This window comes from Acomys minous, assembly GCF_964271855.1.
Source record: "Acomys minous genome assembly, chromosome: 10".
In the NCBI taxonomy this organism is placed as follows: Eukaryota; Metazoa; Chordata; class Mammalia; order Rodentia; family Muridae; genus Acomys; species Acomys minous.
The window spans coordinates 67,385,657-67,409,857 of NC_140491.1; the positions used below are offsets into that span (position 1 = coordinate 67,385,657).

The 24,201-nt window shown below is 52.0% G+C and overlaps 1 protein-coding gene and 1 long non-coding RNA gene across 2 annotated transcripts; one reads left to right on the forward strand and one right to left on the reverse strand.

Annotated features, from left to right (window-relative positions):
* The first annotated feature begins 1,681 nt into the window (after positions 1–1,681).
* On the forward strand, positions 1,682–19,307 carry URM1 (ubiquitin related modifier 1). Its single transcript, XM_084799366.1, has 5 exons — positions 1,682–1,784; positions 7,215–7,285; positions 15,849–15,930; positions 17,945–17,993; positions 18,337–19,307. The coding sequence occupies exons 1-5, from the start codon at positions 1,750–1,752 to the stop codon at positions 18,403–18,405; spliced, it is 306 nt and encodes a 101-aa protein (XP_084655492.1). The 5' UTR covers positions 1,682–1,749; the 3' UTR covers positions 18,406–19,307.
* Positions 19,308–20,241: 934 nt separating this feature from the next.
* Positions 20,242–22,287, reverse strand: LOC311607544. Its single transcript, XR_014782629.1, has 2 exons — positions 21,410–22,287; positions 20,242–20,691 (listed from the first exon to the last, which is right to left on the reverse strand). It is a non-coding gene; the product is annotated as an uncharacterized lncRNA (long non-coding RNA).
* Positions 22,288–24,201: the final 1,914 nt, after the last annotated feature.

Here is a 24,201-nt window from a genome sequence, read left to right on the forward strand (position 1 = left end):
GCCCTGGCTGTCCTGGAACTCTCTCTATAGCACAGGCTGGTTATCTCAAAGTCAAGAGATCTGCTGACCTTTGCCTCCCACATGCTGGAATTAAAGCTGTGAGCCACCACTGGCCAGCTTTATTTTAATTTCTTTTATTAAATATGTATTAGGTGTTTTGAGACAGAGTTTCTCTGGGTAGCCCTGGGTATTCTGGAACTCTCTCTGTAGACCAGGCTGGCCTCAAACTCAAAGAGATCCACCTGCCTCTGCCTCCTGAGTGCTGGGATTAAAGGCATGTGCCACCACCACCCAGCTTTATTTTTATTCTTATTTTCATCTGAGACAGAATCTCTGTAGCCCTGGTTGTCCTGAAATTTATATAGACTAGGCTAGCTTTGCATGCACAGAGATCCATTTGCCTCCACCTCTTGAGTGCTAAGATGAAAGTTATGAGCTGCCACTGTGCCTGGCAACATTTAGTTTTTTTCTGTTTTGGATTTGGTTTGGGTTTTTGAGACAGGGTTTCTCTGTGTAGCCGCGGCTGTCCTGGATTCACTTTGTAGACCAGGCTGGGCTCGAACCCAAAGATCTGCCTGCTTCTGCCTCCCCAGTGCTGGGATTACTGGTGTGTGCCACCAAGCCCAGCTATTCTTATTATTATTTTTAAACATCTACTTATTTATTATGTATAGGGTACTCTACCTCCAGAAGGCACCAGATCTCATTATAGATGGTTGTGAGCCACCATGGTTGCTGGGAATTGAACTCAGGACCTTTGGAAGAATAGTCAGTGCTCTTAACCTTTCAGCCATCTCTCCAGCCTGTGTTAGTATTATTATTATTATTATTATTATTATTATTATTATTATTATTATTATTATTATTATTATTATATTTTATTTTTTGGTTTTCCGAGACAGGGTTTCTTCGTGTAGCCCTGGCTGTCCTGGAACTCATTCTGTAGACCAGGCTGGCCTCAAACTCACAGAGATCCACCTGCTTCTGCCTCCCGAGTGCTGGGATTATAGGCGTGCACTATACCACCACCTGGCTCAGCGTTATTATTTTTGGTACAAGACTTCTTTACATAGCTCTGGCTCCAACTCACAAAAACAAGCCTGCTGCTTAAGTGCTGGGATGCAAGGCCCTGGCCACCATACTTTTCCTTTTTCTTTCTATTTTATTTGATTTTGGTTTTTCGAGACAGGTCTGTGTTAGCCTTGGCTGTCCTGGACTCGCTTTGTGGACCATGCTGGCCTCGAACTCTCAGCCCAAGGAGAAAGAATCTTACTATGTAGCCTTGGATGTCTTAGAATTCTCTAGTAGTTCAGGCCGCCTTGCACTCACATAGACGCGCCATCACGCCTGACTTGAAAACAGATTTGTGACCAATGAAAGATCAACATCGTACGTGGCTTACAATTGTGCCATCGGACGCAGATGAATTTCTCCCCCTTTGCCGTCTTCCTTCCTGCTCGGTGTTTTTTGTTTTGTTTTGTTTTGTTTTGTTTTGTTTTGGTTTGGTTTGGTTTGGTTTTTTTTTGTGTGTGTGTTTTGTGTTTTGTTTTTCATTTTTGTTTTTTCCCGCTAGGTCTGCAAAAAGTCCTGGGCGAACAATTGCCCAACCTACACCACCGGCGCCTTTGTCCAATAGCTGAGAAACACCCAAGGTTCCGCCTCTTCCGCTCACGTTGCTCGGCGGCGACCGGAAATAAGTGAGCGCTCCGGAAGTTGAGAGGCGTGTCCCGTTAGCTTGGCTTCCTCAACATGGCGGCGCCCTTATGTGTGGAGGTGGAGTTCGGGTGAGTGAGAGCCGGGGCTCCGTGGGGGAAAGAGCGAAGCCATAGGGTCTGAAACGCTGGACCTGTCACGACCTGCCGAGGCTACTGACGCCCTCCGAGAGGCGGGCCATTCGCCTGGCCTCTGACAGGCGCTGTCTCCGTGGGCGACGAGGCCGTAAGTCCGCGAATAGAGGCAGACGCGGGGAGACAGGTTGAGGGGCCCTCGCCTTGGTCGGTGTCATGTAGGACTCGGAGGCGTTGACAGTGAAATAAACAGGTAGTTTTGTAGTGTGTTTTGCCGGCGTCGTTCCGAGCCGAGCCCACCTGGTCCGACATTTGGGTTACTGAGGTGATCACGAGTCTCTCTGTTGAATAATCCTTGGGCTCTGTCTCCTGGCAGCAGTACACTCGGAGTTTCTTCTCGGAAGACGTGCGGCCAAGGCAGCACTCCCTTCTCTTTCTCAAGCCCGGGACTGTTAATCAGACTTGACTTTCAGGCATAATAGCGTGGTGAGCGCCTTCTGCACATCTGGAGTTGAGAGGAGATAAGGACATAAATAAGACCCCGCGCAGGGAGCCACCAACGTTGGCAGTATATTTCGCACAAGGTAGAAAGTTCCAGAATCATCACTTGGAGGAACACGGGGAGAATTGAAAATCTCCTCGAATCCCTACGTTGTTCTTCCAGCACATGGAAGGTCTGTCATGGTCTCGAATTCTGCAGCAGACAGACTTAGGAGCTGAGGACAGACACAGAACTGAGGCCTCCAGAGATGGCTGGTTGTTTCTAGAATCATATGGAAAAGCTAGGGGGAGGGTGTGTGTGTGAGAGAGAGAGAGAGAGAACAAGCCAGGGTTGCTGGTCATTTTTAGAATCATATGGGAAAGCTAGGTGTGTGTGTGTGTGTGTGTGTGTGTGTGTGTGTGTGTACGTGTGTGTGTGTGTGTGTGTGTACAAGCCAGGGTCGATGTGAAGGGAAAATGCAACATTCTTTCCAAATGGCTTTCTTCCCATGGGATGCCCTCATCCCTTCTATGTGTCCCCTTCCCTGGATAGTTCATTGGCTTGTCATTTATTGAGTGCCTACCATGGGCCAGGCAGTGAGCCAGACACCAAGGATACAAAGATAAATAGCAGTCTGTCTGTTGCCTACAGTGTTCAGCATTTCTGTCCCTTGGAAGGGGGTAGTCTCATGAATGTTAAGTGCAGTTTAATTGATGATATTGTCTGGCTCCCTGGATCCAATTAGAACTACATTGGTACGCTGGGCAGTGGTGGCGCACGCCTTTAATCCCAGCACTTGGGAGGCAGAGGCAGGCGGATAGCTGTGAGTTCAAGGTCAGCCTGGTCTACAGAGCGAGTCCAGGACAGCCAAGGCTACACAGAGAAACCCTGTCTTGAAAAACAAAACAAAAACAAACAAACAAACAAAAAGAACTACATTGGTCTGGCCTCCTGACTGTTTTGCCTCTCTGACCCTTAGCCTAGCTAACACCATACCCTCCCACCTCCCAGCCAGGGGATAAGAGGTGGCTTCCTGATGCCCTGCGCAGCCTCAGCAGAACTGCAAAGGAAGGGGCTGCAGGCACTCAGTGTTAATGTTTATCCATAGCCAGCTTGCCTTTTATTCTCAGTGAGTCAGACATGGTGCTTATTCAGTAGAGATGCATTCTGTCTGCCAGAGACTGCTGGCAACAGTGAGGAAGTCATACAATAAATAAGCCCTGGCCCTCCAGAGCTTACCAAGCTACACAGCTGCTGCTTTTCTAGCTTCCCTGCCTCTAAGAGTAATATTGAGTTTCGGCAAGACAGGACAACGTCCTTTACCCGCCTGCCCGTCTCCTGCCACGTCTCCCACATAAGTGACCCATCAGAGTTGCAGCTTCACGGGGCATGCTGGGTCTTGTCTGTTATCCCAACACTTGGAATGCAGGGGCACTTGGAGCCTTTTGATTTTGAAGCCAGGCTGGGCTACATAGTGAGAGACCCTTCCATAAATCAATCAATTGCTTGCCAAACCCAGAAGCCTTCCCTCTGTCCTCCCATTTTGGTTTTGTTTGGAGACAGGAGCTCATAATATAGCCCAGGCTGGCCTCAAACTTTCTATGTAGCTGAGGCTTGCTTTGAACTCTTTGCTTTTTCTTTTCTTTTCTTTTCTTTCTTTCTTTATTTTTATTCATTTATTTATTTATTTATTTATTGAGACAGCGTTTCCCTGTGTATCCCTGGCTGTCCTAGAACTCTCTCTGTAGACCAGGTTGGTCTCGATCTGCCTGCCTCTGCCTCCTGAGTTCTGGGATTAAAGGCGGACACTACCACTCTCTGACTTGGCTTTGGACTCTGGATCTTCCTGCTTCCTGAATGCTGAGATTACAGGCATGTGCCACCCTGCCTGTCATCTTAATGTGTTTTTACCTGTAACCTCTTTCACTATGAGTCTGAGAGGGTTTTCAGGGGAGCTACAGTGCCACCATTCTCTCCTCACTGTTCCTGGGAACTAGGAGCTGCTGCCCCCCCAGCCTGAGCAGATGTGGTCCTCATGGTACCACTACCTCTGTTAAGTCCTTTTGAAGGCTTCTCATTTTTTTTCTTGTGAGGACCAATCCTATCATCTTATGGCATGCCTCTTGAACTGTTACTGGCAGAGGCGGTTTTGTTTTGTTTTGGTTTTTTTTTGTTTGTTTGTTTGAGACAGGGTTTCTCCGTGTAGCCCTGACTGTCCTGGAACTTGCTCTGCAGACCAGGCTGTCCTTGAATTCAGAGATCCACCTGCCTCAGCACTGGGTTAAAAGGCCTATTTGGTTTTTTTGTTTGTTTGTTTGTTTGTTTTGTTTTTCGAGACAGGGTTTCTCTGTGTAGCCTTGACTGTCCTGGACTCACTTTGTAGACCAGGCTGGCCTTGAACTCACAGCGATCCGCCTGCCTCTGCCTCCCGAGTGCTGGGATTAAAGGCGTGCGCCACCACGCCTGGCCCAAAAGGCCTATTTGTGGTTTTTGATTTTTTTTTTTTTTTTAGACATGGTATCTAGGGTGGCCTGTCTCAACTCAGTAGGTCACTACGGATGACCTAGAACTTGTGACCCTTCTGCCTCCGTCTCCCCAGTGCTGGGATTCCAGGCATGTACCATCATGCTCCGTTCATGCAGTGCTGGCGGTAGAACCCAAGGCTTCCTGTGTGCACAGTAGACACTTTACCAACTGAGCCACTCTGCCCCAGCAGAGCGGGCTTTGCCGATACACAGAATTGGAAGTCTAGTACAGGTGTGTTTTGGGGTACCTCGTTTCTAGGTTGTCATGACCTACATGTGAGATTCCCTTTCCATAAGTTTGGGGAGGGAGGCTGGACATGATCTTGAGGTCAGAGAATTGGGAGAGGTAGTCATATTTATTGATGTGGCAAATATGTCTTAGATTCCTGCTTTATGCCAGGCCTTCTTTCATTTAAAGCCTGTTTGTGTTCCATAAGGAGGATGGAAACTCAACGTGGATGGGTAGATTTTTGTTGTTGTTGTTGTTGGCTTATTGGTTGGGTCTCATGAAACACAAGCTAGTCTTAAACTTAATATGTAGGTGAAGATGTCTTTGACCCCTTGTTTCTCCTTCTATTTCCCAAGTGCTAGAGTAGAGGCATGTGGTACCATGGCTAGCTTTTACATAGATGCGTAGTTTTCAAAGCAGCTAGAGAAATGCATACCTGTCACTGGTATTAGCAGATACACGCACCAGGAACTGGGGTATTGAGAGAGGATGGAGGTATCTTGGTTAAGTTTGAATTGCAAAAACAGAATAGAATGTGGCCTCAGGTCTCGGGGCCCCAACAGCCCCCATGTCTGCCTCCCTAAATCAGCCCCTAGGTTAGGTGTGCTGCTCTCACTCCACATGTGCTGACTGAAGTACAAGCCCTCCCTCAGGGCCTCGCTCACTCCAAGCCTCACTGGTTTGCTCATCATCTGTCTGTGGAGGAAAAACAGGCTGGGCCTAGGCGCCTGGCACTACCAGGTTTGGCCACTCTGGATCATTTGCCTCCCGTTCCCACCCCTCTTCTCTGCCCCTCAAGTCCTGAACCCCCTGCCTATCACCCTCCCCCAGCCCAGCTGCTGCATGTGCCAACCCCTACCCAGCAGAAAATGAGGCTCTTGGAAGGGGATAAATGGAGGTTCTGTGTGCGCTTGCAGCTGAAATGGCCCTGCACATAGCCACAGATGGGCCTCTGCTCCCCCTCCACACTTCTGCATCAACAAAGCATGACCTTGTTTAGATGACAGTCGCCCCATGTTTCCCCCATGACAATGTTTGCCTTGCCTTTGCCTCCTAGTGTGGCTGCCTCAGGACATCTCTGTTCCCTGAGATTGGAAAAGAGTGGTGGGGTAGGAAACATCACATCCACCAAAAGTCTGTCACGGCCTTCTCAGAGCAGCCCCACGTGAAGGGAGATGGGGATCAGGAAACCCAAAAGAAGTAGTGTGGGGCACTGAAGGCCCTACCGCTCGCACCAGAAATCCTGGCTTCTGACCTTGGCTTTGAGCATCTCTGCTGCCTTGACTGTCCCTTGGCCAGGTGCTGGGTGGGACACAGAAACAAACCAGGCTCTGCCCTTAGGGGCTTTCTGAAAAAAAAAAAAAAAGTCTCTGGGTTACTTGACTTCTCTGGGTTTAGTCCACTCTATCAGATGGAATTCACAGTGTCTGCCTCCTCCCTCCTTTGCTGGGACGGCCAGAGGATAAAATGGGATGAGGACCACGCTATAACTGACAAAGTGATGTTCTTGGTCAGTGTGAAGCCCAGTGGGCTCTCTCGGCCTCCGTTGCTGTTGTATGTTCTCAGTAGTGCCATGGTGGTGAGCAGGAACAGGGTTCCTTCCACCCTTACCTGGTAAGAAGTGCACAGGCTCACCCCAGAAAGGTGGCTCAGCTATCATGGAAATAAGACTGGCCAGGTGTGACTGGCAGGCAGGGGCGGGCTGGCAGCTCTGAAGCTTGTGTCCTACCTCCGAGTTCTTTTATTTATTTATTTATTTATTTGAGTTTTTGAGACAGGGTTTCTCTGTATAGCCTTGGCTGTCCTGGACTCACTCTGTAGACCAGACTGGCTTCGAACTCACAAGGATCCACCTGCCTCTGCCTCCTGAGTGCTGGGATTACAGGCGTGTGCCACCATGCCCAGCTTCCTACCTCTGTATTCTAACCTGCCTCTCAGGAATGCAGAGCAGCAAAGCACAGGGCAGACTTGGGTGCTGCACTAACAGTGGAGATTGTTCCCATCCTCGTTGCCACAGTAGAAAGTCATGCTGAGAGGCGGCAGGCAGTGGTCAGTCGGCTGCTGCTGCTGAACCTTGTCTGTGCATCTCCTCAGCTTTCATCAATCACCAGCCCAGACCCCAGTTATCAGGCTCCTCTTGGTCCTATGAGCAGTCACTTACCCAGCTGTCTTTCTCTGGCCTTCCTTTGCAGAGGTGGTGCGGAGCTCCTGTTTGATGGAGTAAAAAAACATCAAGTCACCTTGCCTGGGCAAGATGGACCCTGTGAGTATTGGATTTCTTGGCTGCTCTCTGGGGCCATGTGGTATAAGTGGAAAGGTTAGGGCCGCCCTGGCAGGTAGTAAGGCATGAAGAGACTGGGAAGTATGCTTTTCCCTCCTTGCTGGGGCTGGCCAGCTCTGCAAGGGGTGGGAGGCTGGTCTTCACACGGGGACTGGCTGGACCCCATGGCTCATTGGTTAGGCACACTGGCTGCTCCTACATAGAACCCAGGTTTAGTTCCCAGCACCCACATATCTGTATCTCCAGTCTCAGGCAATTCAAGATCCTCTTCTGATTTCTGTGGGCACCAGGTACACATGAGGTACACTGACAAACACATATTCAGGCAAAACACTCATACAAGCCAGACGTGGTGGTATACACCTTAAATCCCAGCACTGGGAAGCAGAGTCAGGAAAGCAGGTGGATCTCTAAGTTTGAGGCTAACCTGGTCTACATAGAGAGTTTCAGGCTGGGGGGGGGCTACATCGAGAAACCTTGTCCTTTTTTGGGGGGGTGGCGGGAGGTCAGGTTCAACACAGAGTTTCTCTGTGTAGCCCTGGCTGTCCTGGACTCGCTCTGTAGATCAGGCTGGCCTTGAACTCACAGAGATCCTCCTGCCTCTGTCTCCTGAGCACTGGAATTAAAGGTATGCACCACCATTGCCCAGTCACACACACATACATAATAAAAGAAATGTAGGCTGAGTGTGGTGGTGCACGCCTGTAATCACAGCACTTGGGAGGCAGAGGCAGGCAGATCGCTGTGAGTTCAAGGCCAGCTAGATCTACAGAGTAGGTACAGGACAGCTATGACTATAAGAGAAACTCTTTGGGGGGGGGGGCGGTGGAGGGAGGGAGTAATAAAAAGGGAAAAAGATAGGGCTGGAGAGATGGCTCAGTGGTTAAGAGCACTATCAGCTCTTCCACAGGACTCGGGTTCAATTCCTAGCACCTATATGGTATTTCATACCTATCTGTAAATCCAGTTCCACTAATGCACATAAAATAATAGTAAATAAATTATTTTTAAAAGGGGAGGTGGGGCAAAAGAACAAGGGCTGGAGAGATGGCTCAGGCACTGACTGCTCCTCCAGAAGTCCTGAGTTCAATTCCCACCAACCACATGGTGGCTCACAACCATCTGTAATGTGATCTGTTGCCCTCTTCTGCCCTGCAGCTGTGCATGCAGGCAGAGCACTGTATACATAATAAATAAATAAATAAATCTTTAAAAAAAAAAAAAAAGAACAAGACAGGCAGAGCTACGTAGTGAGACCCTGTCTCAAAAACAACAAAAAGGAGTTTTTATGTTGTTGGAGTTGGTTGTGTGTGTGAGAGAGAGGGAGAGGGAGAGAGATTGATTCTCTGTGTAACCCTGACTGTCCTGGAACTCACCCTGTAGACCAAGGTGGCCCCAAACTCAGAGATCCACCTGCCTCTGCCTCCCAAGTGCTGGGATTAAAGGTGTGGGCCACCATGTCCACTTAAAAAAAAAGGAGTTAATTAAAGTAACAGTTGGAGGGGAGAGGCAGAGGCAGGAAGATCTCTCTGAGTTCAAGGCCAGCCTGGTCTACAAAGCAAGTCAGGACAGCGAAGACTACACAGAGTACCCCCCCCCCCAAACAAAACAAAACAAAACAAAAAAACCAGTTTGGGCCAACAATTTGCCTAGCATGTACAAAGCTCTTTTTTCCAGCCCCATCAAGGCTAAAACTGGGTGAGGTGGTGTGACACTGTAATGCCAGCACTCAGGAGGTGAACCAGGATAACCAGAAGTTCAAAGGTTATATCCAGTTTAAAGCCAGCCCTGGGATACATGAGACTATATCCAAAATAAAATACCACAATTTATGGTTTATTTCCTGCTAAGTTTGCTTGACACAAAAATACACATGTTTTCACAATTCCATCCCCTTGTCACTCGCTCGCTAAATACTCAGCAGGTGGCACCTGAGTAGGACTCATGGTCAGTGAGGTTGGTAGTGTCCTTGATACATCTTTGCTCGGTTCCTGCTCATCGCTGACCTAGGAGGTGGCTGCCATTTGCACTGGTTGATGAGTTGGCTCGTTGACTGACAAAGGAGGGCGCTCTGTGTAGCCCAGGCTGGTCCTTTTCCTTTGCTGCGCCATCATGGACACGCTCCACTCCTGCTCCAGTCAGTTAAAGGGGAGCTAGCAGGGGAGGGCAGGAGCTGAGCAGCAGTTCCTGGGCGCTTTAAACTGCTTAGCATGCATTTCACAGCCTCTCTGGGGCCAGCTGTTCCTTTCTCTGCTCTCCGGGCCTGTTTGCTGATCCCTTTCCTCCCTCCCTCCTCCTCCCTCCCCTCCCAGTCCCTGTGCAAAATTGCTTTTGAAAAGATCCACTTTCTGCTTAATTAAACAATGAGGAGCGTCCCCTCACACATCTGTAAACCTCCTTCTGAGGCCAGTTTAGCCCGCAAACTGCTCCATTCTTACCCCCATTCACTTGTAAATGCAGCCTCCGAGGTCCCCTCCACCCTCTCCTCTTCCACCCCTCCCAGTCAGCTCTTTCTTCTCCCTTTAGCTCAGGCCTAGGGTGGGAATCCCCGAAGAGCCCTCCTGCCTTGGAGCTGGTGTACTTGATAGGGAAGGGTCAGGGGCCCAGGTGGAAGTGAGAAAACATTTGTTGGTGTGGGCCCGGGGCACAGAAGTGGCAGAAGACTGACCTGTCCTCCATGCGCTCACAGAGGCTGGCTCAGGCCCTGCTGAAGCCAGGGTTCACTGTCAGTCCCCAGCTCTGCGGTGCTGGTGTTGACACGCTAAGGCAGTGGTTCTCAACCTGCCTAGTGCTGTGACCCTTTAATACAGTGCTTCATGTTGTAGTGGCCCCAACTGTGAGTGTGTGTGTGTGTGTGTGTGTGTGTGTGTGTGTGTGTGTGTGTGTGTGTGTCTGTGTTTCGAGACAGGGTTTCTCTGTGTAGCCTTGGTTGTCCTGCTTCTGGGTTTAAAGGTGTGTTTGGTTTTTGTTTTTGTTTGTTTTTTTTTTGGTTTTTCGAGACAGGGTCTCTCTGTGTTAGCCTTGCTGTCCTGGACTCACTTTGTAGACCAGGCTGGCCTCGAACTCACAGCGATCCGCCTGCCTCTGCCTCCCGAGTGCTGGGATTAAAGGTGTGCGCCACCACGCCCGGCAAAGGTGTGTTATTTTGTTGCTACTTCATAACTGTAATTTGGCTACTGTTAGCAATCATAATGTAGATGTATGATAGGCAGGCTGTTATACCACCCCAGGGGTTGCGACCCACAGGTTGAGAACCTGCTCTAAGGAGTTGTGCCGGTATGGGTTATCAGTATCTCCTAAACAAGGAGGATTACGGGGGAGTCTGGCTGGAGAGTGTCCTGGTTTTGTCTCCCTCACCCCTTTAAAAAATTTTATATACAAGGTTACCCAAGACCATTTTGAGGTAGCCCTTCCCTTTTGTGACCCCTACTAGGTCATTTTTTTGGGCAAGGTCTTGTGGCTCCCAGCCTGGCCTGTAAACTTGCTGTGTAGCCAGGGACAGCCTGCTCCTCCTGCTTCAGCCTCCCAGTGCGGGATCACTGGCTTTCTCCACCAAGGCTAGCCTCGCGAGCGGTGTCATACCTGTTCTCTAAGACAGGCACACCGTGGCCACCTGTAGGTCAGGACTCTGGCACTGTAGAGGATGAGGACTCAGTTCACTTGAGTACACAGCTTAGAGCACCTGTCTGAGGAGTGTTTCCTGTGTGTTTGATGCCAAGGTCCTGCTACTGCCATTTTGCCTTAGTCTTCACAGCAGCGCTCTGGAGTGTGGATTATTACGCACATTTGTCAGCGTGAATGGTACTGATTGATGCACTGAGGTGATGTACCTTCCTGCCCTCAGTGCGAGCCTTCTCTGTTTGATCCTCACAGCTGGCGCTCCTCTCCCCGCTGTGCCCACACGGCTGGCCAGGGGCCTCTTGCACTGGAAGGCTTGCATTAGGGACCTTCTTCTTCCCCAGCTTTGAGTGCGTGGCTGCCTGTGGCATGCACAGCCTTGGAATGTGGGTCTTCCCACACGGCTTGACCAATCACTGGCTTCTTACATTTCTGGACACCAAAAATGGGAGGAAGATGGTGGGAGAAGTGGCACGTAGGCGTCTGTAGCCCCACTACGTGGGAGGCTGAGACAGGAGCTCAGGCCAGCCTGGGAAACCTGGGAAATAGACTAGTGTGTGTGCTCCACACCCTCTCCTTTTTCTTTCTTTTTCTTTTGATTTTTTTTGAGACAAAGTTTTTCTATGTAGCCCTGGCTGTCCTGGACTCAACTCTGTAGACCAGGCTGGCCTCGAACTCACAGAGCTCCACCTGTTCCTGCCTCCATCGCTGCCTGGCTCTACCTTCTCCTATTTGTGTTACTGATATCTGGAGAACATACCATCCTACAGAAAGACCCAGCAGTATCTGATTAGGGTTCTGGGCGATGGGCACAGCATGTAGAAAGCCAACATACTGGAGAGTCCAGAGAAGACACTTTCTTCCCTGGATTCAGGGATCATTGGTAGTCTAGGCACAGCTGTAGGAATCATGTTATGGACTATCTTACCTGATCTCATAACAACACATTCTTTTCTCAAAAACATTTTTAATTTTATGTATGTGGGTGTTTTGTCTATATGTGTATGCACCATGTGCCTGCCTGGTACCCATGGGGATCAGGACAGGACATCAGATCCCCAGGGATTAGAGTTGCACATGGTTATAAGATGCCATGTGGGTGTTAGGAGTCAGTCCTGGGTCCCCTGCAAGAGCAGCTAGTGCTCCCAACCATCGAACCATATTTCCTGATCCACATTCTTTTTTTTGAGACAGGGTTTCTCTGTGTAGCCTTGCCTGTCCTGGACTCGCTTTGTAGACCAGGCTGGCTTTGAACTCATAGTGATCTGCCTGCCTCTGCCTCCCGAGTGCTGAGATTAAAGACGTGTGCCACCATGCCCAGCCACATTCTTTTTTCAATGTTTAAATTTTTCATTTTCATATATGTGTGTATATGAGAGAAGGCGCAGGGAGGACCTGCCTGAGAAGACCAGAAGTAGGGTAGGTATTAAGATAACCTGAGCTTTATTGAAGGTGGGTGTGAAGTGCCCAGTGTGGGCTTAGGGAACTTTACTCTAGTCCTCCGGAATAATGAGCACTCGTAAGCCCAGGACCATGCAGTCTTTTTTCTTTTCTTTCTTTTTTTAAAATCTTTTTTGTTTTGTTTTGTTTTTGGAGCCAGGGTTTCTCTGTGTAGCCCTAGCTGTCCTGGAACTCTCTGTAGACCAGACTGGCTTCGAACTCACAGAGATCTGCCTACCTCTGCCTCCCGAGTGCTGGAGCCACTGCACTTGGCTGTTTCTTCTCTCCCTCTCCACCTTTAAAAAAGAAAGCTGAGGCTCTGAGGATTCCTTTCTTGTGGTTATATACCTAGGAAGGAACAGAGTCCAACTCAAAACTAAAACTGGCAGGCATGGTGATGCACATCTGTAATTCCAGCCAGGACTTAGGAGCCCCCAGGATTGGGAGGCCTCGGCTACACAGCAGGTTGAAGGCCAGTCTGGCTGCATGAGGCTCTTGTAAACAATTTGCACTGCCAGTCCCAGCCGCCATGCTCTTCACCTTCTCCTCCCTCTGCTGCTCCACTGGCATCTTGGGGTAGAGGTGTGAGAGCAACATCCCTGAGCCCTCAGACTCCACAGGACAGAGACATGGGGCCAGGGGGTGCTCACCTCATCAGGAGGAGGGAGCCGCCTCATCCAGAGCAGGCCTTCCCTGGGGGATGGGGGTGGGGGCCTTAGCCCTGATCTCCTGCCTTCTCCAACCTGCTGCCTTGACTCTGCCAGTTGCATGGTGCCTCAGCCCCTTCCATATGTGCTTCCTTCTGTCGGGAAAGCTTCCCCACCCACGCCCATTCATCCTGCAGACTAGCTCTCTTGGAAAGGCCTTTCCTGCTCCCAAAGGAGGTAGTGCGCACCACCGCTAATTAAGTAATGTCTGCCGCCTCTGCTGCCCTCCCTCACAAGGAAGGCTCTGCCTCCATCTTGCTGGCCACCATCACCCTAGTGCCTGGCACAGGGTAGTTGCTCAGTAAATGTTTGTCTTGTGAATGGCAGCCCCAGGAGAGACCTGGGCTCAGGAGGCATGAGAAGAAACAGTGGGAAGGTGAAAGTACTGCTCTCTACCCCATCTATCCCAGGGCCACCCCAAGCCACCAGTCCCTGGCTCTGCTTAACCCTTCCTCCTCCCCTGGGCGCCTTTGGAAGCCGACCATCTGGCCCAGAGCCCATTTGCATATTGTCTGGGCCTCAGCAAGCCAAGCAAGATGTCCCCGGGGTGCGTTTCAGGCCAGGCTGAGTGGCCCTTGCAGCCTGAGAAGGGGGCCATGAGTTCCACCTCTCCCCACCCCCAAATCCAGGCACAGGGACAATACAGGCGGCTGTGATACAGCAGCCTCACCATGGTAACAAGCTATCAAAAATGTGGGCGGGCCTGGAGGGGGGCAGGCAAAAGAGGGAGGGAGTGACCTCAGCAAATAGGAGCATCATGATAAATGAGCCAGCACTGGGCAGCAGACTCATCCCCCAGCCCACCCTTCTGGGAGTCCATGACAGTGTCATCATGTGGATGACCCCAACATGACCACTAACCCTCCCCTATTCCCAAACTATCTAGAGTGGAGCAGAAGCACCCTCTTTGGAGGGAGCCAGGGCTGTTCCCCAGGAGAATCCCGATTCTATACCAGCCAGCCAGAACTGTCAGATAAAGCCTGTGGTCACTGGGCAAACCTTCCCAGTCCTCCTTCCTGTGTCCCAGCACACAGAGACAGCCCTGCTGCCGAGGCTGGCTGATGGATGTGTCAGACTCCAGTGGTTCTATCGAACGGCCGTAAGATGTATGGGCTGGCGGCCCACTAGACAGCGCCAAGATGGAGGCCAAGGGGATTCGTGGCCAAGGGGAAGCCTGTACAACCTGAGCCTTGGGAGAGCCCACAGGGTCCAAGTGCAGCTTGGGGGAGGCACTTGCCTTGGGGACTGCACATTTGCTTTGTTTAAAAGGAATTTAAAACTGGGACATGACAGTTTTAGTCCATGAATAATGCTGCATGTTGCCCTGTGGGATGGTTGTGTCCAGCAGAAAGGTCCACACTGCACCTTCTCACCTCCTGGTCCTACTCAAGCCTAGACCCGCACACACATTGTAATGTGAAGCCCGCACGGGGGCAGAGGAGCTTCCTGTGTACTAGCAGCCCTCTGTTCTAGGACTTGGGCTCTAGGCGGACTTCTCAGGCCACACTCTCACCTTGCTTCCACTTAGCCTCAGAGCTTTGTCTCAGGCACTGTCAAAGGTAGCAGACCTCTCTAAGACACTGACTCAGGACAGTCCCCCTAGGGCTTCCTAAATGCCAGCTGTTTTCTAGGACCTTTGTTCTCAAGTCACCTCTGAGAGCAGGACCTCTAAGAGCCCCAGGAATAATGTGAGTGAAGAGCAGGTGGTGACAGTCCTGGGCACAAGGAGTTTATAGATGCAGGACAGTCTGTTTGCTATGGGCTGATCCCTCTGCTCCTAGGAACGGACAGGTAACCCTGGTAACCCTGGAGAGCACAGCCACATGCTACACAGAGAGACTGGTGCCACCCAGAACCCATCCCACAAGAGGCACCTCCGGGTGTTCAGCAGATCAGGAGAGGCCCTTGCAGCCCAGAACCTCTTACCTTGCCAATAGAGGTGGCCATCCTCTGGGGCTCTGCAAAAGTGGGGGTAGTGAGCAGTGATTTGTCAGTGTCTGCCTGTGAGGAGCCTTCTCTCCCTCTGCTAGAGGAAATTAACTGATGTTATCAGCTCAGCAATTGTTTTTCTCTGTTACAAAGGGAAATATATGCAGACCCTGCCCATGAGCAAAGCTGAGGTCTCTCCAGCTGGACTGGCAAGAGAGATAAAGGTAGCAGTGGCTCTTTCATGCCCTCTAAGCAGCCTTGTTGAGGTAGCATCAGCCCAGCTACCACAGTCACAATCCCCAAGGTTTTTGTGTGTTTGTATGTTTTGTTTTGTTTTTTCGAGATAGGGTCTCCAGATGTGTTATCTTGGCTGTCCTGGACCCGCTCTGTAGACCAGGCTGGCCTTGAACTCACAACCATCCGCCTGCTTCTGCCTCCCAAGTACTGGGATGAAAGGCTTGTGCCACCATGCCTGGCCTTTTTTTATTTATTTTTTAATTCTTTATAATATGTGTACATATGTGTGGGACTAACCATTTGAGTGTAAGTGCATGCAGAGTTTAGAAGGGTATTGGATCCCTGAGATTGGAGGCATAGGTGGCCTTGAGCTACCCAGTGTGGGTGCTGGGAACTGAACTAGTATGCCATCTGTCCAGCCCCTGTGAGACCCACTGTGCCTTCAGCTGCGTCATTGGCCACTTTCTCTGAAGACCCTTCTGACAGGTCACTGGCCTCTCCTGATCAGGTTTCTGTGCCCAGTGAGCCCTGTTGACTTCAGTGCCAGGCAAGGCTTAGGAGCATAGGAAGGAGTTGGGTCTGACTTTAGTTTGTTCTGTGCCTTCCCTCTCTAGGGGACATCCGGAACCTCCTTGTCTGGATCAAGAAGAATCTGCTAAAAGATCGGCCAGAGCTGTTCATCCAGGGAGACAGTGTGTGAGTTCTCCCCCGGTCCCTGAGCAGGACAGAGGGAGGGAAGGCTGCCTCAGCCCATGTCCAGGGTTCTGATGTCTCATCCCCATGAGTCCTTTGGTCCCTATTTTCTCGCACTCCTTTGAGGAAAGAGGTGTACTTAGGTCTGTTTCTAGTTTTCTTATTACCACATTAGGCTGTCTGAGGTTCTTTTTTTTTTTTTTTAATGTTTATTTATTTAAGTATACAGTGCTTCACCTTTAATATATGCCTGCAGGCCAGAAGAGGGTAGCAGATCTCACTATAGATGGTTGTGAGCCACCATGTGGTTGCTGGGAATTGAACTCAGGACCTTTGGAAGAGCAGGCAGCGCTCTCAACCTCCGAGCCACCTTTCCAGCCCCTGTCTGAGGTTCTTAAAAGCCCATGTGAACGGAGCTTGGAAATTTTCCCAAAAAACTGGACTATGCTTCTGGTTACACAGACATGATACATGCAGAAACTTAGGTAGCTATTCTCTACACAGAAACTATTAAGAAAGCCACACTGCCCAAGGTCTCCCTCCTGGTGGTCTAAGACAAATGTCCCATAGACCTCTTCCTGGTGACAGAAGCATTCTTTGGTGGTTGCTGCTGCCACTTGTGGCTGAGTGAACCCTCAAAGTTGACCAGTGTGACTGAGAAACTCCATTTTAACTGGGTATGGTGGCACACACCTTTAATCCCAGCTCCTGGTAGTTGGAGACAGGTGACCTCTGTGAGTTTTAGGCCAGTCTGGTCTATATAGACAGTTCCAGGATAGCTAGGGCTGCATAGTAAGACCATGTCTCAAGCCAGGCTGTGGTGCTGCACGTCTTTAATCCCAGCACTCGGGAGGCAGAGACAGGCGGATCCCTGAGTTCAGGGTCAGCCTGGTCTACAGAGTGAGTTCCAGGACAGTCAGAGCTATACAGAGGGATCCTGTCTTGGGGCGAGGGGGAGGCTCAGGTGGAAGAATTTCCACAAGCTTGAGGATTTTTATATATATATAAGAAGACCTTGTCTTAAAACTCAAACACAGGCTGGAGAGCTAGACCAGAAATGACGAGCACTATTCTTCCAGAGGACCTGCATTTGGTTCCCAGCACCCACATGAGGTAGCTCACCGCTGCCTGTAACTGCGGCTCTGGCTGCTTCAGCTTCTGCTGCGCCTGCTACACACACTTACACAGAGTTAAAAGTTACATTTAAAAAGGCTCACAACATTCCGTTTCCATTCTTTGCCCTTGAAGTGAGTCCACACAGACACACATAGCTTCCCCATCCTGCCAGCAAAGGGCTGGGTTCTTCATGCCAAGTCACTTCCCTTCTAAACAAGGATGGCCCGGGTAAAGGAGGTGGGCCACGAAACTGTGAGACTGTTTGATCTGCCTCCAGCATAGGTTACCCCCTGGCCTACAACTGATCTCCAGTCTCCAGTTTCTGGCACAGCAGTCCTAGAAGCCACCTGCAAGGACATCAGTGCTCCCTGGGCTGTTGCCAGTAGGAGCCGGGACTGACGCTTAAGCACTCAGGTGCTTGGTGCTGCTGGCAGCCTTCTTTGACCCAGAAGAGCTGAGCTTGCCCCTATCTAGGGTAGGCTTCTGGAGGCTTCTTTTAGGAGAGTAAGATTAGACACTGGTAAAGTAGGCTCCTCCTGGTTCCTGAGACATAGCAGCAAGCAGGCCCTCCCTGCATTTTGTTGTACCTCTCAGCAGACCTTGTAGGGCAGGCCTTAAAATTGGCCCTGATTTCCCATGAAGAGAGCTGATGCTCAGAGAAGCAAAATGCCTTCCCTGGAGCCCGGGTGGTAGGTGATGCTTACCTTTGCCCCCCACCCTTTTTTTTTTTTAAAAGACACCCTCAAGACCATGGGTGTCTTACCTGGTTACCCGACCATGCAGACTGGTCTCCACTTATTGGGAAATCCGGAGGAAAGGTTCCCCCACACTCGTGCAGCCCACAGACTGAGTGAGCCTCCTGCCTTCAACTCTCTGCTCCTCACTGCCCTCTTTCCCACAGGCGGCCAGGAATCCTGGTGCTGATTAATGATGCCGACTGGGAACTGCTGGTCAGTACCTCCAGTGACGTGCCTCCCCAGCCCCTGCCTTCCCTGCTCCAGTGGGAGACCCTGGGCCTCTGATCAGCCCAGGTGGGGGCTGGGAAATCTGCCTCATCCACCCCCGCCCCATGATCTTATTCCTGTATTCCATGTCAAATGAGGAGGGACTGAATGGCTGCTGGGGAGGGAAGGGAGCTCACCCCTCCTGGAGATTTGAGAGTTGATGTGTCGGGTTTTCTGGTGAGGTTGTTCTTTCTTTCCTAGAGCAGCCACCTTTCTCCTCCTTGTCCCAACACCTGGCAGTGAGCTAGACCATGTTCTGATGGTCCCTTGTCCCTTTTTCCTGCCCCAGGGGGAGCTGGATTACCAGCTGCAGGACCAGGACAGCATCCTCTTCATCTCCACACTGCACGGCGGCTGAGGGCTCCTGTGTTAGCCCAGGCACCTTTGCAAGGGGAGCACAGGACAACCACAGCTCTCCTGGGCTCTGCTTCCAGGTCCCAGGTCCCCTTGCCTGCCTCCTTCCCTGCTGTACCCCTGAGCTTCCTCTAGGCAGGGAAAAGAGGCCAGGTGCTAAAAATGAGCCTTTCTGGGCAAGGCACGTGAGCAAGGAGGGAGGGCGGGCAACCGCCTGAGCCCAACACTCCTCCCAGCAGCTGAGGTGGGGGAGGGTGCTTCTGCGATGTGTCAGGAGTGGAGGGGCTCAATGCCCAGGTGACCCAGCTGCTGGCCACTCTGTGTCTTGGTGTGTCTAAGCCTGAGTGACTGCCTGGAAGGCACCCCAGTTCCTCAGATGCCTTCATGGGGAAGATGGATGGACTAGAGGAACTGATGACAAGCCCCTCCCTCGCCAGAGATTAGAGGGGCCTCCGCCTCAGTTTCCCCATCTGGACACAGAAGGCTCTGCTTGTCCCCCACTGGTGTCATTATGGAACCCCAGCTGGGGTCCCCTATTCAGTGCTCACCTCCCTCCCTTCTACCCAGCAGCTGCTCTCCTAGCCACACCCCTCCTCCTGTCCCCCACCCCATCCCAGCCCTTGACCCTGGCTGGCCTCCCCCCCCACATAGGCCACCAGATGGGCTCCTGAGATACTCTCCAGGCTGCCTACAACTCATTCTGTAGAGAATGGAAGGAAGTAGCCCAAGCTTAGACAGAGGGGGCGGGGCCTCAGCCTGTGCAACCTGAAACAAGCAGGGTTTGGGTGTGCAACACCTAGTAGACAGAGGACTGTGCCCCCCTTTTCTCCATCCCTTCTGGAAGTCTGGTACCTCGTGCCTGCAACAGCTGCCCTTGGACAAATAAAAAGACTAGGTTGTTTATTAGCCTTGCTTCATCCTTAGAAACTGGTGGTACCCCATATCCCTGGGATCCATGGCTTCAGAGATGGCCTTCACCTGAAAGGCTAAAACATGAAGTGTTGCAGAGACAGAGGCTGGGTCAGTAGGGCCATCTGAATGGAGAAGGCAGTGGAGGTCTGTCATGGCCAGTCCACATCCGAAGCCAGAATTTCTCATCAGGCAGTCTAAAGACAGGCTTTGTTTTGCCAACTGCAGTCAGGAGTCCCAGAACCCAGAAGAGGGGTAGCCTAGGACCCCAGACCGCCCCCAAAAGCTTCATCAAACCCAAAGTGCTGCTTTTCATTAAATGTCAGTATGGTGGGATTCCTCCCCCTGTGCATCTGAGAGTGCCTGATGCTGGGCCCGCTGTTGTGGTGGAGAATGAACTCTGCTCCGGGAGCTGTTTGCAGGCACTGCTGCAGAGCAGACCCTTGGGCTTGTGTGAGTGGGAGCAGCCATGTTGGGATTACTTGTAGGGACCGGCTAGGTGCAGAGTAGAGCTAGTGTTTGGCCTGGGTGCTGGTGAGGCTGTGCCGAGGTCAAGCCTGGTCATAGTTGTACACTCAGCCTGTCCTGGTCCCTGAGCTTCAGTTACTGGACACAAGTGCTAGAGTGCCTTTTGCAGCCGATAGGTGCGAGGGTGTGGATAGGGACTTCCCTGCTTCTGTGGCATCCTACCCAGTTAGTGCTGAGCATTCAGAAGGATGGGGCTGGGGAAACCAGCTTTCCACGGCTGAGGTGCCAGTGCTGTTGTGAAAACTGGCCGGAGCCCATTCACCCTAATCCACTCAGGACACGTTAGTCTCTAGCAGAAAGGGGTCAGAGACAGGTGACTCAGGCAGCCCTAGCAGCGCCCAGCAGCCCCCTCCCGTGCGTCTCATGGCCCTTGCTTTTGAGGAAATAAACAAGTCCCACTACCTCCGCAGAATTTTTTGTTTTTAATGAAAAGGATTCGTTTGTCCAAGTTCTTATTTCCAAAGACGAGGCGATTGCCCGCCTGGACCGCATCATTCCCCAGCGTCTTGGTTTCTGGCAGCGGTGGGAGGCTCGGCCCCTCAGTCCTCCAGAGGAGCTTGTAGGAGGGGTTGGTTGGCTGCTTTGGGATATACGGGTTGGTTTCGGATTTTTTGTTGTTGTTATTGTTGTTGTTGTTGTTGTTTGGGGGTACTGGTCAGGACATAGGTTGAAATAAATTCAAAACGAGTTAGTGAACGAATCTGCTGGCATCTGCCTTCACCCCTGACTAACTGCGGTTCTGGTCAAGGACCGGCTGCATGAGCCACCATCGAGTCCCGCTGCCGTGTGCCGGCTTCATTCCGGCCGAAAATTGAAAGCGGGAAACCGCTGCGGTGCGATCGACTGGAGGACCCTGTCAGCCGACAAGGGTCACCCGCAGAGGAGAAGGAAGGAAGGAAGGAGGCGAGGATGAGGATGGCGGCGCCAGTGGCAAGGACTTGTGTCCCTTCTTTGCGTGCCACTCTGGGGCCACTATGCTCTTGTGCTGTGACCTGCCGGCTGCTTCCCCGGTGGTCTCACAGCGTGGACCTCCTCTCTGCGGTCTCTGTTGAGCCCGGAGCTCAACCACAGATGTCCAGCCACAATTCTCGGTTGGCCGCAGACTCGTACAAGAATTGCGTTTGGACAATCAGTGGCGAAGCCCCTGAGTTCAGCGCCCCGATCCCCCTCGGGGTTCTGCCTGGCTCCTTAAAAGCGCACACCAGATCTCGGGAGCTGCGTATCCGAATACCTCGCAGAAGCTCAGCAGTCGCAGCCCATCCCGTGGTAAGGTAGACCAGCGAGCGGGCATGCAGATCCCTGCCCTGCACGGGCATCCCTATCGCCCCCGGCGTGTTTCCTTCTATCGTGGCCAGGGGTCCCTAGAGTAACCCGCGTTGTGTCTCTGGGCTGCCCCAGCTTGGAGGAATATCTTGTCAGGCCCAGGGAACCTCAACTCCCCTCTCCCCGCCCCCAGATTGGGCTCTCCGGGAATCCAGAAAACGGGGCCGAGGCCGGTGGCGTCTCAGCCCAGGGTCTAGGGTGCTGGACTTGTGGGGCCCCCTCCCCCGCCCGGCCCCCCGCGCACGCACCGGCTCGGGCGCTCTCTGGTTCCTCGTAGCTGAGTCGAGGGTGGTGGTAGCCCGGGCAGCCGGGAGCGCCGGAATGCGCCGCCGGGTCACCTGCAGCGCCCAGGGAGCCGGACCGGGAGCCGGCGTGCTGGTGAAGCGCAGGGCTGAACCCAAGCGGGCGCCTCTGGCGGCTCGGGGCCGGGGCGGGCTTTTAGTGGGCCGCTCCAACAATACGGGCCTGGCGCGGAGAAAGGGGCTCGGCTGCAATTGGTACTGGATTTGAATAACGCCACGGGGCCATCAATGGTCATTGTGTCGAGGGGTAATGAATCTCCGCTGTCTCTCGGGCTGGCCAGGCAGCTGCAACCTGCGCTCAGGCAGCTCTTAAAGACATAGCATGCCCCTCCCTGGGGGCCGCCCCCCCCCTGCACAGGCCGGACCCTGCGCCCTCCCACCCCCACTCAGCACCCTCCGTTCCTGATGCCCCGCCTGCTCCCTCGGCCTGACCCCTTTGCCGGTGGCCCCCTCCCTCCAGGGCCAGGCACCCACATCTCGGTCCTGGACTCTGGACCTGAATGAGGCCTCTCTGAGCTTGGCTGAGCTCCCCAAGAGTAACCAGGGCCCCAGAATCTTTTAAGACCCAAGCTGCCTTCCAGCGACATCTTTATCTGTGGTCTCTTGAGTCCTCACTCCTTAAAAGCTCCTTCACAGGGGTTTCTCCGGAATGTGAGGGGTAACAGTCTGGAGGTCAGAGGGTCACACACACCCCTTAGAAAGCTCATCTGAAGAGTAAAGGGGAAGCATATAGTCCCAACCAACAGAAGATGCAGTCTCCAGAGACCACACCCCCAAGAGAGATCTGGGCTGCCTTTTCCCCTCCCCAAGGACAAGGGCTTGATTTTCAGGCTCCTGGACACCCAGCAGCAGCAGCAGCAGCAGCGGCGGCGGTGAGGGAAGCCGGCGGGTGTGAGAGGACCGGCAGTCTGTTAGTGCTTGTCTCCCGTGTCTTCCTTTGGATGGCCCACCCATCTGGAGGTGCAGGAACTCCGTGGAAGGTCTCACGTGCACCCTGAGCAACTGGGATGCAGAGAAGGTCTGCTCTGCTGGTTGTGGACCATTCAGAGTCCCATCCCCAGAGCTCAGCCTGGCTGCCCCAGTGAATGGGCATCCCGGAAGGGAGTGAATGCGTCCTGCCTTCTGTCCACCCCAGGGTTCCTCTTCGAGGGCACCCTGCACTCCTGCCCTGAAATACTCTATGGGCAGCCCTGCTGTGCGCGCAGCTGTGTTGTGGTTGTAGATTTGTCTGATTCTCCTCACTAGCACAGGAAGTGGATCCTTGTGCCTCTGGAGCCTCCCTAGTATAGTGTCTTCTTCCCTCAACCACTCATTAAATGTGTGTAGGTATCTGCATGTCCTGTGATTTAAAAATGAGCAACACAGACTTGTGGAGTTTTTCTTAACAGAAGTTGACTAAATATGACTTTTGGGCTTATAAGAAGGAGTTTTGCTGACTAAAATCTCAACTCTGGGAATGTTCCCCTTGATGCTGACAGTAAATGTATCGTGTTTGCCTGCACCATGCCACTGAGCACCTGCAGTCTTGACTACTCAGGGCAACTGTGGCAGGAGAAGCACTTGAATCCAAGAGTTGCAGACCAACCTGAGCAATATAGCACAACTCATCTCAATAGTAAGTGATTAAGAAAGGCAGCGGCAGCCATGCAGTGGGGCACGCCTGTATTCCTAGCACTCAGGGAGACAGATCACTGAGAGTTCCAGGCCAGCCTGGTCTACACAGAGAAACCTCGTCTCAAAAAAACGAAGAAAAGCTGCAATTTGCCGGATTCTGGCAACAACCAGCCAAGTAGGTATATTATCTGCTCCATTTTACAGATAAAAAAAACCAGACCCAAGCCGGGCGTGGTGGCGCACACCTTTAATCCCAGCACTCGGGAGGCAGAGGCAGGTGGATCGCTGTGAGTTCGAGGCCAGCCTGGTCTACAAAGTGAGTCCGGGACTGTCAAGGCTACACAGAGAAACCCTGTCTCGAAAAACCAAAAAACAAAACAAAACAAAACAGACCCACGATTAGGAGCCGGCTGGGAGGTGATGGAATCAGGCTTGGAACCTAAGACTGGCCAACCAATTGCAAACTATTTCCTAGTCTTTCCTAGCGAAGGCTTCTAGGAGACTGCGTACATTATAGACTACTGCAGTCTGCTGTGAACACAGTCTAGGTGGTTTGGGCATGAAACTGCAGGAACGGAGAAGAGAAAAAGGCTTCTCCCTACTGCCACCTTCTCCCCAACAGCAGCACTACAGGTTTGATTTGGTGTGTGGTACTAGGGATCCAATCGAGAGTAAGTGCTCATCCACAGCCCTGATGTCTGCACTAAAGCTGCCCTCACCCTCACCACATGGCCTTCAGGGAGTGAGGAGCCAGCAGAAACCTGCCTCTGCCATTGCACATGCCAGTGCCCACCCTGTGAGAGTCAGGACAGCAAAGGACAGGCATTCCCAAAGGACGGAAGCCTGGGTACAGCTGAGGTACATCATAGAGAGTGGAAATCCAGAGAAAGAAAGTTGAGGGTGGAATGGGTAAAGACAGACACTGTGCCAAGTAGAGATGCCAGCAAGCAAAGAAAATCACGACAAGTTCTGAGTAGAGGTGGGATCTCCAGTGTCTGGAACTTAGTTTCAGATGAGTCGGAGGCCCACCTTGCCAGGCCTGCCCGGGCATTGGGAGGATTGTGATTTTACACTAAACTCCACAGGGTCCTGAGAGGCACATTTACATGTTTAAAGATTTGCTG

Bases quoted from the DNA above. Each gene is read 5' to 3' on its own strand.
- URM1 (XM_084799366.1), top strand. From the start codon at position 1,750: ATGGCGGCGCCCTTATGTGTGGAGGTGGAGTTCGG. The intron at 15,931-17,944 runs GTGAGTTCTCCC...TCTTTCCCACAG, and splicing joins TTCATCCAGGGAGACAGTGT to GCGGCCAGGAATCCTGGTGC. The intron at 17,994-18,336 runs GTCAGTACCTCC...TTCCTGCCCCAG, and splicing joins ATGCCGACTGGGAACTGCTG to GGGGAGCTGGATTACCAGCT.